This window comes from Drosophila yakuba, chromosome 3R, assembly GCF_016746365.2.
Source record: "Drosophila yakuba strain Tai18E2 chromosome 3R, Prin_Dyak_Tai18E2_2.1, whole genome shotgun sequence".
Taxonomy (NCBI): domain Eukaryota; kingdom Metazoa; phylum Arthropoda; class Insecta; order Diptera; family Drosophilidae; genus Drosophila; species Drosophila yakuba.
The window spans coordinates 30,664,841-30,678,947 of record NC_052530.2 but is presented as its reverse complement, the minus strand read 5'-3'; the positions used below and the strand labels follow the sequence as shown (position 1 = coordinate 30,678,947).

The 14,107-nt window shown below is 36.2% G+C and overlaps 1 protein-coding gene and 1 long non-coding RNA gene across 2 annotated transcripts; both read left to right on the top strand.

Moving 5' to 3' along the window:
• The first annotated feature begins 260 nt into the window (after positions 1-260).
• On the top strand, positions 261-11,724 carry LOC6539066 (205 kDa microtubule-associated protein). Its single transcript, XM_002099532.4, has 2 exons — positions 261-2,346; positions 9,579-11,724. The coding sequence occupies exons 1-2, from the start codon at positions 691-693 to the stop codon at positions 11,388-11,390; spliced, it is 3,468 nt and encodes a 1,155-aa protein (XP_002099568.2). The 5' UTR covers positions 261-690; the 3' UTR covers positions 11,391-11,724.
• LOC120321998 lies at positions 2,355-6,722 on the top strand. The gene is made up of 2 exons (XR_005561739.1): positions 2,355-4,308; positions 4,364-6,722. It is a non-coding gene; the product is annotated as an uncharacterized LOC120321998 (long non-coding RNA).
• Positions 11,725-14,107: the final 2,383 nt, after the last annotated feature.

Sequence of the window (14,107 nt, the reverse complement as noted above, 5' to 3'; positions counted from 1 at the left end):
GCAGCAAAACCACAATTAGCGAAAGAGCAAAAGAGTAAAAATACTGAGGACAGACCGTTGGACAAAAAATATTGGTCGTTAGTATTAATTTAGTTATCGATATCGATAGTGTTATCGCATTATCGAATGACCGAAAATACTAAGAACACACCGTTCCATTAACATACCGATATCTTAGATATACTAGAAAACTAACATTCAGTATTTTTACAAACGATCTGCTGTCGGTATTTCAGCAGAACCCAGGTACGTGCATACTTCGTTTTTTCGTCAGGGTGGGTGTGCGCAAAAATCGGTCGGCAAGCAATTCAAAAGTTAGAGCAATCGGAGCGAACCAAAAACGAGAACAACTTACTAAATTGTAAAAGAAAAATAAAAAGGCTAACCGACTCGGCGAGCTGTGTTTATTTCGACAAGTATTTGAATATTTGGAGTGCAAACCAAGGCGAAGGAAGTGGAAGGACAAGCAACGAAATCGTGCTCTTATCCGTTCCTGTACTGTGTCTCTCTTTCGCTGCGAGAGTGAATGTGTTGGTGTGAGTGTAGAAATTTGCAAGAACAGCAACGCCAATAAACGAGGAATCGAGAAAAAAACGCAGTGGCGCGTGAATCACGAGCAATCTGAATCATCTCCCTACGGCAATACCTGTTTCTGTTGGCGAATACTTTATTGCAAATAAATCCCAAGAGATGGAGCACCACGAGGACAACGCGCAATTGGACAACTACTTGCAGAACCGGCTGGCCGAATGCCTGCAAATTTCCGGAGGCGCCGGCGAGCATAATCCTCATGTTGGAGACGCTACTGGGGACAACTGCTCCGCTCCTGTCATCGCGGCCTCAAAGTCGGAAGAAGTAGACGCGGAAGAAGACGAGGAGTGGAAGTACATACACGAGGTGCAGCAGAGTGAAAAGATTCAACAGGAAATGCTTTCCCTGACAAAGGAGACTGGCAATGGTTTTGGACCCGTACTAGACCCTGAGAATCACGTCCTCGGAAACGGAGCTGCCGCGGGTTTCAATCTGGCCTACGAAGAGGACGTGGAAGTGATCAAGAACGATGGTGACTTTTCCACAAATTCTAATACCACTACATCAACGGACGAGGTGGTAGCCCAGCAGATCCAGAAGCCAGACCAGTTGGTGGAGCAGCTTCAACAGCAGCAGTTAGAACCGCAAGAAGTTCATGAGGATCTCCGTCAGGAAGACGAGGATGAGCACAGCTCCGTAGCCACTACTTATGGAACCAGCAGTCTCAGTGAGAACAATTCCTCGCCTTTAAACCACGAAGAGGTCTTAATGGCGGCCCAACCAGTTGGTAAAGAGCTGTTAGTGGGCTTCGACAACAAGGAGAACTGCGATTTTGTTAAAGAACTGGAGGAAAACCACTCTCATCTAAATCCCAATGCTGTGGCCTTTGTGCCTTGCTTTGGGTCACAGCCGTCGTCTCCCCTTCCGGCTACTGAAGACCCCCTGCCCCGCCAATTTCTACCGGGGGGAGCCCTTGACGATCTGGTGGCGGAAAGTCCGCGCAAAGAATTCGCCAGGATCAACATGGATGCTATTGCGGTGCCCGATGAGCGTGAATTTGACATTGAAGCGGATATGCGACCTCACGAACTAGAGCAGGAATCTGACATTTTTGGATCAGGAAACCTTGAGATGCAGTTGTTGAATGGTTTAGGAACCGCTGAGCCAGCAGCCTTAAGGGATGTTCTGGATCATGGTCCAGAAACAAGTGTCGATATGGACTTGCCTCTAGATCAGGTGGCTGACGGCGCCGACATCATGAAACAATCAATTTATGCCGAGCACAACGCCTCCATTGAAGATATTCTAAATTCCGTGCAACCTTTGCCCATTCAGACAGGTGACGACAAGGAACTAATTCATGTGGAGGAGAAAGAAAGTGTTTCAAAGTCGCCTTCTACAGAGGAACTTCAGTTTCACTCCGATTTTCCAAACAATCAGGACTCGCACACATTGCTCAATAACATTCAGCGAGATCCAATGCAAGCTTCATTTTACTTGGAAAATACCTCGATGAAGGCGCAAGAGGACCACCAGGAGCTAAAGCAGCTACCCGCTGAGGGCTCTGATATTTTTGCCGACCAGAGTTTGTTGCTAGACACCAGTGCACCGCAGTTTAGCTCTGAAGCAGACTCGCCTGTGGCGAAATTGGAGCTGGAGTCCCAGCAAGCCGGCATTGAAGACATCACGCCTTCGCCCCTTTCCTCCACTGCGGAGAAACATCTGGTTGAAGACACCAAGGAGTTAGTTGGGGAGTGTACGTTGAATCCGGAATCCCATCTCTTTGGGGTTATTTCATCCGAAGCTCCTCCACAGGTAAGCTAATAAACCGGAGAAAAGTGACAAAAGCTATTATTAATGCAAACTTAATTTGAAATCACAAGTTTCTGAGATTAATCATTAAATTTGTTGGTATACTGTTTTGTCGTTGAGTTTCGCATCTGCATGTGCCGCTACCCCGTCAGTGCATTTCATACATTCTCAAAATCTTCTCTTTTCGCTCTTTCAGAATCTTTTAAGTGATTCTAGGACTGACCTTTTGAAAATGAAATATTTATTATATTTTAAATTAGTAGTATTTAGTATTATATTTTAAACTTTTAACGCGCAGTTTGGGTTTCAAAGTTCAAAATAACTTTCGGACGCAATTAAAAAATGACTTTAAATATGTCTTAAAGTTGAATACATAAATTTTTAATTTTTATAATATAATTAGAAAATAGTAATATACGTATTTAGTATGTTTGTACATATTATATTTGTCTTTTTCTGATGAGTTATGTATTTTTTAAATTGAATTCTAACTTATTTATTATTGAGGTGTACACTTTTTACTTTTCCATTTTGTCCTGGGGTGCGTCATTTGGCTCGCTCTCGTTGCTCTGTCGACATTGCTGTTTCCTACGCTCTCCCTTTGTTTGTTGCATTTGGGTGGGGTTGCTTTTTGTTGTTGGACGAGGGGTACTCAATTTTTTCAACTAACAGGACACACTAGCGTTTTCCATTGACAGGAATAGGGTGTTAGGTTTGGTAAGGACGAGTTTTGTGTTTATTTGGTGTTCTGCCTTTTGATTTTAAAGTATAATATTTGGTTTAAACCTATTTAGGTTTAGACAACTAAAAACGTTGGATTGGAAATTTATTTAAATTTGTAAAAAGCTTTTTTCTATCTGTATACTAACGTTTTTGAAAAGTAAAAAGTTTCCAGTGACCAATTACCTGAAATTCTTATTTTAAAGTATGGTTTTAGCTCGATTTAAGATTTTTATGAGCTGAGTTCGAATGGAACTTTGCTCTCTCCACAGCTCTCTTTTCGTCTGCAATCTGCACAACTACTAGTACCAATAATAAAAAGCTAATGGCGTTGCCAACGACTGTAAGACTGGCAGTCTTTTCGCTTCGTTGCGAGTCCCAATTCAAACTTTAATGCAATGTATGTACACTTGATCACACACAGACACGCTTTTATAATTAGAACCGCAATATAAAGTGCATTTACTAACAGAGATGCAAAAAAATACAGTAAGTTTTAAAAGTTGGTGTTGTAAGCAGTAGCAAAATAGAGGATAGAGACAACTATGAATTTTTTAATTCGGTCATCACATATACATATGCATGTGCATACGGTTGGTTTTCGCGTGCATGCACATATATGTATGAAACGTACTTACATTGCTGTTTGCTTTTGTTTATTGTCTTTACTTATTCCATTGACTGCATACTACATTTTGATTTTAAATATTCAACTGGTAAAATAAAATGATTCTGATCCCATCAAGTAGTTATATTCTTAACTGGGAGTAGGGATCAAGTTGAATGAGCTATATGTCCATCCGTTTAAATGTCGGGATCCTAGGAAATATAAATGCTAGAAAATTAGATTAGATATGCAGATTCCAAAAACGTATGTAGATCCAGCGAAAGTTGGTTTCCGTATGTTGCCACCGCCCAAAACTCCCACGCCCACACTTCTCCCTACCCCGACTGATTATCTGGTATCTGATCGTCGAGGAAATCGATTATTGCATTCTCTCTTGTTTAAATTATGATTGTTGTACGGATAATTTTAAATAAGCATTTATTACAATTTGATTCTGATGCACTAATCAAAGTTGTTTTTTAATTTTCACCTTATCAAAGACAGCCTCGACTTTAATCAAACGAATGAAAACAATATAGGAAAACATGTCAAATGCGCAAATATGTTCACGCGCCTCAGTAATGATTCACTTTTTGCGTCTGCCAAATCCAGTCAAGAACTGCGGGGGAAATCTATAGGTAAAAAGTGTTTTTTTTTTTAATTCTGCAGCTATTTACAAAATTCCTATGATAGTTTTCTGAATCTTTTTTAGGTAATTCAGGTGTATACAATTTTCATAGTTTAAATGATTATAAGGTAAGAAGGTAGAAGAACATATGCTGCATTAATGGGAAAAAGTATTTATTTAACACTTAAGTACACACAGTTGTAGCGAATGTAAGTCGAGGGAATTTATTTGTAATGCAATATTCAAAATTTTTAAAACATCTTTTAGTGAACTACCTATAAGAACTGTTCAATAACAATTTATTTAGATGATCACAGTTGCACATTGCATTTCATAGTTTGGCTATGTCCTCTTGTCCCCTGCCCTGTTTATATTTAAATGGCAAAAATCCTCTGCCAAGTCCCAGTTCATGTCACATCATATAAAGTGTTTTGCCCCTGCAACGCATGGGATAATTAATTCTGAGATCAGTAATGGAAGCTGGGAGCCAACTTATGGCATATGTCGCGTCATATTTTGGGACATGAATATAGTTAATCCGTAGCTGGAGGTAATGTGTGTGGAGTGCATTGGCACAATGCTTCAGGGATCGTTAATCTAAAATCCCATATGCTGTGTGATTTTAGTTGAAAGTCAAAATTTTTGTACGCCAAATTTCAAGATATAGTAAATATCTTGGAAATATATGAAATATATTGTTGGTATTTGTTAACCTACTTTCAGTAGTTTAATTTTGAAAAAAATAATATTTTTGTTAAATTGTTTCGATATTTTGAATTGAAGCTAAAGGGGCCAAACTGTGTTAATTTTTATACTTGTTGGGTTTTATTTGTAAAAGCTTAAAATCTATAGATACATTTGATTGAAAGTTATTGAAATGAAACTGTCAATGTACGGTTGCTTAACCACCGAATTTGAGTTCCGATAAGAGTTCTGAATATCAGAATCACTGTCTATTTTTTCTTAAGCTTGGGGCCAATGGAAAAAAATTAGAATAGAAGCGTTGCTGTTTCCCATCTATTTTCCACGGACTGCTTCCTGTTTATTTTTCATTTTTAAACTAGTGTTCGTGTACTGGCTAACAAACTTTGCCAGGTGTTTTATTACCACTTGGGCCATTACCAATTTCTTCTGTCTGTGCAAAAAATTGTTGTCTGCTTGCTGTTCATTCTTTTCGTATCGCACATTTCACATTATGAATTTGCTAGTTTGCCTTCAATTTTCCATCCCCATTTTTTCTTTCATCGTGCAACTGTTTTTTTTAATAGCTTAGCTTTGAGTATTTCGTTTTATAGTCAGAATTCAGGTGCGAGTTGGCAAAGAAAGCTAGTCAATTTCATGGCGCGGCTCTGTTCTAATGTTAGTAACCAAATGTAATGCGGTTGCTTTCTAAATTTATTTATTTCTTTTTTTATTCAATTCCAAAATTCATCTTTGGTTGATTTTTAAGCTTTCACAAAAAAAAGGTTATGTAAAATAGTGGTAAAAGATTCGCTTTTGGAATTTTTATAAAAACGTGTATATTTAAATTTTGTTGTTTCTAGCAGGAAATGTACCATTTCTCAAAAATTAAAAGTTAACGTGGCATTCTATGCTTAGTGTTTTAATTTTGTATCAATAGGTTAGTCCACTTTGACGGTCTGTTTGATTTCGGAAATCTCTGCTATGCTGGATAGAGTGTTGGGAATTCATATTCCAATTTTGTATTTATAATAAACTTTTAAATTTGTCTATACCTTTCAGTGCATATATATTTTTTTAATTTGGGACAATTACTTTAAAGCTGGTAGGGTAGCACTTAAAGTAGCACAGTCAAGTAACTATTTTTTGACAAATACTGGTCAATGAGACGTCTTAAGCTCAAATGTAAGCTTAAAGTACTACTTATGAATACAATTATTATTATTATGAATATTATTATGAATACAATTTTTAATAAATTACGTTAATTGGACCCAATAAAGTGGTTGCCTGTGTAAACATCCCTAGGGACGCCGGTCCAAGAAGTGACGAAACACGCCAGGAGAGTGAAAACGCGACTTCTATATATAAAAGAAAAAATTAAAATAAATTTGTTTTCCTGTTATAAATAGAAATGTTAGTGTTTACGTAAGATTATCTTAATAGTAGAATGAATAATCTAATTAATGCAATACAAAAAATATTAAAATAATTAAAAATGTATTATTTTTTATGCTTGTAATAGGAATATCATTCTGTATAACGCAGGTCACTTCTGACTCACAAAATGCATTTTCGGCGTCAATCTTTTGTTCCGATTTGTATACTTTTTTGCTAGTTTAAAAATAGAAATTACAAAGCCGGGAACACTCATCAGTAAGTTCGCACTAAAAAAAACCACGCACACAAACGCGTCCAATTCAAATGTGAAGAAGTCTATCTCGCTTTGTTGAGAATTGTATACGAAATCATTTTTCTCTTTGAGAGGAGGTACTTGGAGAGAATCGAAATGGAAAGTTGTTGTCTAGTGCGACGACTATCAGATACCCATTCCTTGCCTAAGAAATATTATAAAATATACTAGTTAAGTAAACCCAAAATTTAACACATGTTTAACTTCCGTTCTTAGGGAAGAAATGTCGCTGAAGAAACGTTTTTTCCACTTTTAGTGCGTTGTTCAGATGCTATATTTTTTTTATAAGAGTCTTGATTTTTGACCTTTTAATCTTTTAATTTTATGTATCTATCAACTCCATAAGAGCAAATTCATGTAGATATAGTAATCACCTCCGCAAACTCTCCTGGTGCGCTTAGTCACTACGTGGACTGCCGCCCACAGTGATTTTGTGCTTATGTGTAAGTAAAAACCCTGGATGTCGTTATTACATTCCTTTTTGGGCACTATGAATGGCTATGCTTTACTCCCATTTGTGTCTTACTGAATACCCTTTTAATTTTTAAACGAGCCGATCGAATATTGAATACTAAAAAGGAGGGGAGGGTTACACATATATATAGTAATACGTTATTTGTTATATACACGCCGTGTATGTTGCACTTAATATTAGTGTTGGTTGGCTATTGCGCTATATACATCATAAACATTTTCTCTTTTCATTTTTCCTTTCCTAACATACCTAAAAAAGTTAAAGAAAAATTAAGCATTTTGTGTATTTCTTTTTATATTTTATTCATCAAACATACAAATTGGCATTGGTTTTGGTTGCTTACGCAAAATTGTTGATGTCATCGTTGCGTTCTCTTTGCAGATTTTTGGCAAGCACAAATGCTATGCTCTTATACACACATGCATGAGCTAGTGAGCAAGTAGTGTATGAGTTACTCATTGCCAGTTTTTCATTCTTCCGTTTCTTTAAGTACTAAAATGGAAATAAATTCTCACAAACTACTACAACCATATTGTGATGTTGATCAAGAACATTTTAGGGACGGGCAATATTTGTTTTTAATGGCGTTAAAAACTTTTAAGTAAAGTTTTTATACGACTTTTAGGGGTATAATAAATGATTTACTAATGAGGGGGATTTTGTTAAGTTCATATATTTTCGAGAGAGTAACCAGCGCAGGAAAGAAAAACAAATTTATCGGCCAGCCAAATTTCTATGAGCTGACAGCGATAGGAACTAATATGAAATGTTCCAAACAATGATCGCTATTATTACAACTGATTGAGTGGAAGGCTTCCTTGTCCCACGTCTATGAAACATTTTAAAAAACACCTTACTTTTACAACAGTAACCATTTTATAAATTTGGCGATGAGTCATGACAAATATCTAATATAAATGTGAACTGAGCTAAGAGAGCTTAGTCTGTCTAAGCCCCGTTTTGTATTTTATGCCTTTCGGTCTGGTTCGCTTCAGCTCACTTTTAACCCCATTACGCTTGAGCAACAGTCCAAGCCGAGAGTGGAGTGGTGGTCAAAATGAGGTTAACTGCAGAAGGAAAAGATTAATAAAAATTTAAAAAGAAAAGCAAAGTACCTTCCTTATTTTTAATCGTACGGTGCTCTAAATCACTATACATCCGACTTCGACAAAATGTCGTTAAAACAATTTGAAATTCTTTTAAAATACACAAATTTTCTTAGATAAGGTTTTTAAAAATAGTTTAGTCAAGAATATAGGTATATAAGCTTATATATAATATATAAAAAACCAGATACTGTTTTAAGTGTAGCAAAAGAAAGTCAGACGCCCATTGAGCGAGTGAGCTAAAAGTGGAAAACAGCAACAGAGAGTTGGGAACGAGCCCCGTCCGATGGCAAATTGCCCCCGCTGGTGGCATTTACTGGTCAATGACATTTTAGAGTTTTAGAGCGCTTTGCTTTTGGTGCTGAGATATAGTCTTCGCGTGATAGCGGAAAAGTTCCATCATCGCCCTTCCATTCATCACATTTCCCGAGACCTGCGGTAGCAGAATCCAAGGCTAACTCTATGTCACTACTTAAAGTTACATAGACCTTTCCCATTCGCATCTGTATGGTTTTTGGTAAATGTATTCCTGTTCGTTGTTCGTTTTTACCGCTAAGCTAGCTTAGACTTGCAATAATTTAAACAAAACTAATTTAAAAGAAATAGTGTGTCCAATAATAGCTTGTATGATTGAAAACTGCTAGTTTTGAATATCTTTCAAATCAATTAGCTGTGCCTGCATGTTGATCAAATTAAATCAAAAAATATTTATTGTCGAGAAACTGGTGCATACAGAATCAAATAAAATCACCTTATGATAAGGTAAAGTTCTGATTTCAACATTTGAGACGAAAAGTGATTTGGCACTTTACTTTAAAAATTACAATTACATTACTTTAAAAATTAAAAGCTTGCTGAATTCATAATAATTTTCATTCTTTGAAAAAAAATTTGTCTGTGTCTAAAATGCTTTAACTTCAGCGTAGAGTAATAACGTGTGTTGGATGGATGAAAAGGCATGGCAGACCCTCTCTTTTAAGTTTTGCAATTATGCTTTCTCTTTTGTGAGAAAATTGCAATCAAAGAAAGCAGAAATTTTCTAGCACCGTATTTTTTTAACGGGTTAAAACACCACTTATACATTTTCTAAATATTTATTTTTATTCAAGCTCATAAAAACAATTATAGTTTAGTCTTTTCATTACATATATAACAGTAGTTACTTTTTACTGTGATTAGTGTGTAATTTATGTTCGTTGATGATTTTTGTTATGTTAAATAGCTACATAAAAAGGAAGCACCAAAGAAGTTTTATTTTTAAGCGTTAATAATCTTTCTCTTTTACTAGTAAACATTCACGTCACTCACTTTGCTGTATTTTTCAGAACGACGAGGATTACGCTGCCCTTAAATCAGTTTCCAGTTGTGAAACTCAAAACATTGATGAAATATCACCTACATCGCAACGTATTAATCCGTTTGCCCAGCCTTTCACACCCGCGCATCTGAAAACTCAGCAGGAGGATTTAGGAGGTATGCCTATAAATGCTTCCGAGGACTTCGCTATATGTGATAAAGATGCGAGTAAGTCTACAAAGAGAGAGGACCAAAGTGAGCAACACGTCATCGCAAATGAGGAACTGCAAGACGCTGTTGGAGATTTCGTTCCCCAGGATGGAAATCTTGGCACTGAAAAGAACTTAGTTGCTGAAGACTGTGTAATCGAAAATATGCAGGCTGCATATTCGGAAGAGCGACTACCTATTGCTGTTTCAGAGGAGACACCACTTTTATCTCCTTCAAATGAGAAACTCTTGCCTGGTACTCCAGATGAGCAATTGCTGCCTTCTGCTTCGGAAAAGGAACTGCCCTCTGCTGATGCAGAGATGCACTTGTCAGTCGCTGCCGATGGTCCGATAATTTCTCAGTTAGATGAAAATGTTATCTCAATTAATAAACCTTTGGAAGATGTTTTAGAAGTAGAAAAAAATATTGAAGTTGTGAAAACTTTGTCCAAAGTAACTTCTGCTGCTACTGTAGCTGGAGGTGCGGTTCCTGGTGCTACCAAACCCCATTCAGCGACCAAAGCAGGATCTACAGCAGCTAGTGCTAAACCGAAAACAGCATCCTTAGCAATGAAGAAGACTACACTGAGCACTACTTCTGTTTCCGGGACAAACAAGTTAGCCGGTCCACGCCCAAGTACCACCCGCCTTGGAACCAAAACTACAAGTATAGATACGAAAACTGTGACTACATCTTCAGGAACTGGAAACCCTCGAAAATCACTAAGCAGCATTGCCGCATCTACAGTAAAGCCACCGACCAAGTTAAGCAGTACTAGACCAGCTACAGCTCCAGTGAGCAAGGTAACATTAGGGGCCAAAACCATAACAAACAAGCCGACTGCAAGTGGAACTACATCTGCTAATGCAACCAGGACAACACTTCGTAAACCAGCAACAAGTGGAACCGGAACTGGAGCCTCCTTAACTGCTCGACGACCAGTAACAAATGCTACAGGATCTGCTCCTAGCAGCGCTGCTTCAACAAAAGTTCGCCCTGCGGCCACAATGACAGCCCCAGTCAAGCCTAAAGTTTCGTCGCCGCGCAGCACCCTTTCTACCACCACCACTGTACGAAAGGTGCCTAGCACGTGTGCTCCTTCCCTTTCTACTCGTAGCCCTACCAAGCAGCAAGCCAATGGATTAGGCAAAAATACCAGCTCTACCACCGCTTCCACTACTACCGCAACTATCACAAAATCGTTCACAGCTCGCCCAGCTCCAAAGTTTACGCATTCTGCTAGCTCCACCAATAACAATGGGAGTACAACACGACGATTACAGGTTCCTGGAAGCTCTACTACTACAACCACGTCGTCTCTCAGGAAGTCATCACCATCAAAGGCAGTGCCAGGCAAAGCTACATCAAAGCCACTGACACCGAGTTCCAAAGATGGCGCCACTAAGTCATCGCCGGTTGTATTAAAAGCTAGGAAGCCTACTTTGAATGGCAAGGAAGGGGTAGCACCATCACCCAAAAATACTTTAACCACTAATGGTCAGAGCAATGCGGAAGAAGTTGTCAAGCTTAACGGAAACGGACTTCAGGAAGAGGATAAGATTATTGAAGAGCAACCGTTTCATGACCAAGATGTCCTCGCCCAAAATGATGTGTCCCTTTTGGACTTTTAATGTACATCCTAAACTCCAGATCACACAGTTAATATTACTTTATTAATACTGAGAACATATTAAGGAAAAGTGTTTAAAACGAACAGAAGAAAATTTAGAAGACTTAAACAGAAAAACGAGTAATACAATAGCATCCTGGTAACCAAATTAGGAATTTTTGCTCATTGTACTTATTTATATACGATTGCACTCTTGATTTCTTGCTACATATTATTATAGTATTTTATTTAAAACAATAATGAACTATTTCAAATGAACGCGGAGTGAACGAATGTTTGTGCTATTTTGTAAAGAAAACGAAAGTAAAGTGTCACCAAGTGCTGCGTTATTTAAAGATTTAATATTTACGTTTGAAATGTTTTCAATATATTTTTTGCTCACGTTCTTTATTGTATTCAATTGCGTCAACTTTAAAAAAAAAACAATTACAAATTGTCCTTTATCGACAATAATTTTTGTTTTAATTTTGAGACACACTAAAAATAATCAAACAAAAGAAACATTGTGTAGCAAGATCTAAAAAAGAAGGAAAATGCAAATTAAACTATCGCCTTTTAGTCGGCAAAAACTAAGTGTAGCAAGAACTAAAAAAGAAAAAAAATGCAAGTCAAACTATCGCCTTTTAGTCGGCATCCTAAAAAAAAATACCCAAATCTAAAACGATATAAAGCTAATCCAACGAAAACCAAGGTTATTTGACCAGCGAAACTAGTAGACTGCTTATCTACAAAAAAAAAAAATCTTAAGAGCACTTATAATTTTATTATTTAAAACAACTGAAAACACCTTACTTTTGAATTGGATTAATATTATAATAATGTGGAAATTGAGCAGCACTATAAACATGTTTAGTACAGAAATTAAACGAGAATAAGCTCTTACCCAATGAATTCTCATAATTTCAAAAACAGTTCAAGAACGTTTTCCATTTCACATTTTATTACGTTTTGGTTCTAATAATTGTGACTCAGTTAAAAGTGTATTATTATATTTAATTTGTTGATTATGCCACATGGATCAGAAAACTGAATGTATCCCCAGCTTATGATGTGCTTACATTGTACTTCCCAGCACATGTCATTTTCTGATTTAACACTCCCGAAAACACTTTATATTTTAATTGGATTAAAAATATAATAATGTGGAAACTGAACAGCACTATAAACAAGTTTAGTACAGAAATTAAATGAGAATAAACTCTTACTCAGTGTAATCTCATAATTTAAAAAACAGTTTTAAAACGTTTTCTATTTCACATTTTATTTCGTTTTGCTTCTAATAATTGTGACTCAGTTAAAAGTGTATTATTATTTATAATTTGTTGATTATGCCACATGGATCAAAAAATTGAATGTATCCCCAGCACCCCTATACGCTCTCTATTTATATATGTGTTTAATACAAAACTACAATAATATTAAAATTAACAAGAACAATTTTTTAAAATAATCTTTTTAGTTGTTTTATTTTTTAAATATTTTAGGCTTTGTGTTGGTATTATTTTATAAACTATGTGAAAGATAAAGTCACCAACTCTATTTTATTATACGAGAAGCCAATTTGCCTGCTTTTGTGAAAGTAAATCTCAAAATAAATAATATTAGAAACTATGTTGGAAACTATCAGGGTAACAAGAAACGCTAAGAGAGCGCCTACTTATATAAGTAGTCAAGTTTAAAAAGTCAGTTGGTTTGCATTATAGTTTTCCAGAAATCCCGCACAGTGCCCTTCACTTTATTTTGCCTTATTAGTGATTTTCTACCTAAGCTATATTACGATAATTATATTATATTTCTTATAAAACTAGGTCGAAAGCAACATGAGAGAGAGACTTACATAAAACAAACAAAAACGTAGGAGTAAGCCACTGAAAGAAAGAGTCTCTAGCACATTTTTTATAGCTTGAGCGAGTTATATGATTCGATTATAAACAGTGATTTAGGGGATTCCCAATCGACAGAGACCTTTTCTTTTAGGTTGGCTTAACGTACTATTCGTTGCATTCAATCTTGTGACGATTTTTTATATACGTATTTACATATAAAAATCATAAACAAAATTTTACAACCATACATCACTGAAATTTAAAGTACTAATCTAAATGGCATTTACAAAAAAAATCAAAAGCAAATAAATATATGTTAGACAGCAGAATCAGATTTCTGAGCATGAACAAAAAAAACATACATATAAAATACTACAAAAATGTATTACAAATAAATTAATTATACAAAGGATATTTACACATTTCTATACTTATTGAACAATAGCGCAACTGTATATTGGGCAGCCATCCGGAAGAGCTAGGAACCTGTATACGATGAGTTGCTATAAGAGTGCCGTGGCGAGATAACAAAATTGCATATCGAGTTGCTGGGGTTATCGAGTAAATAACCGTGTGACAAGGGTAAAACGTGAAAGAAGCGTCTATGAGAAACCTTACCCTACAAAATACCCCCTTGTGTTGCCGACCAAATTATAAATACACAAGCCGGTTCGAGACATAAATATACTGAGAGATAAAGGATAGATTGCAATATAATATAATGCAAAAAAAAAAACGGAATATACTGAATATTCTATAATAAATACATTAAAATAGTAAATTTTTCTTTATGAATAATTAACTATTTACCCAAAAATAAGACGTTTAAATAGTTAATCTTTCCTAATGAATAAATAACTAGTTACCCAAAACTAAAAGGTTGAATACAAAC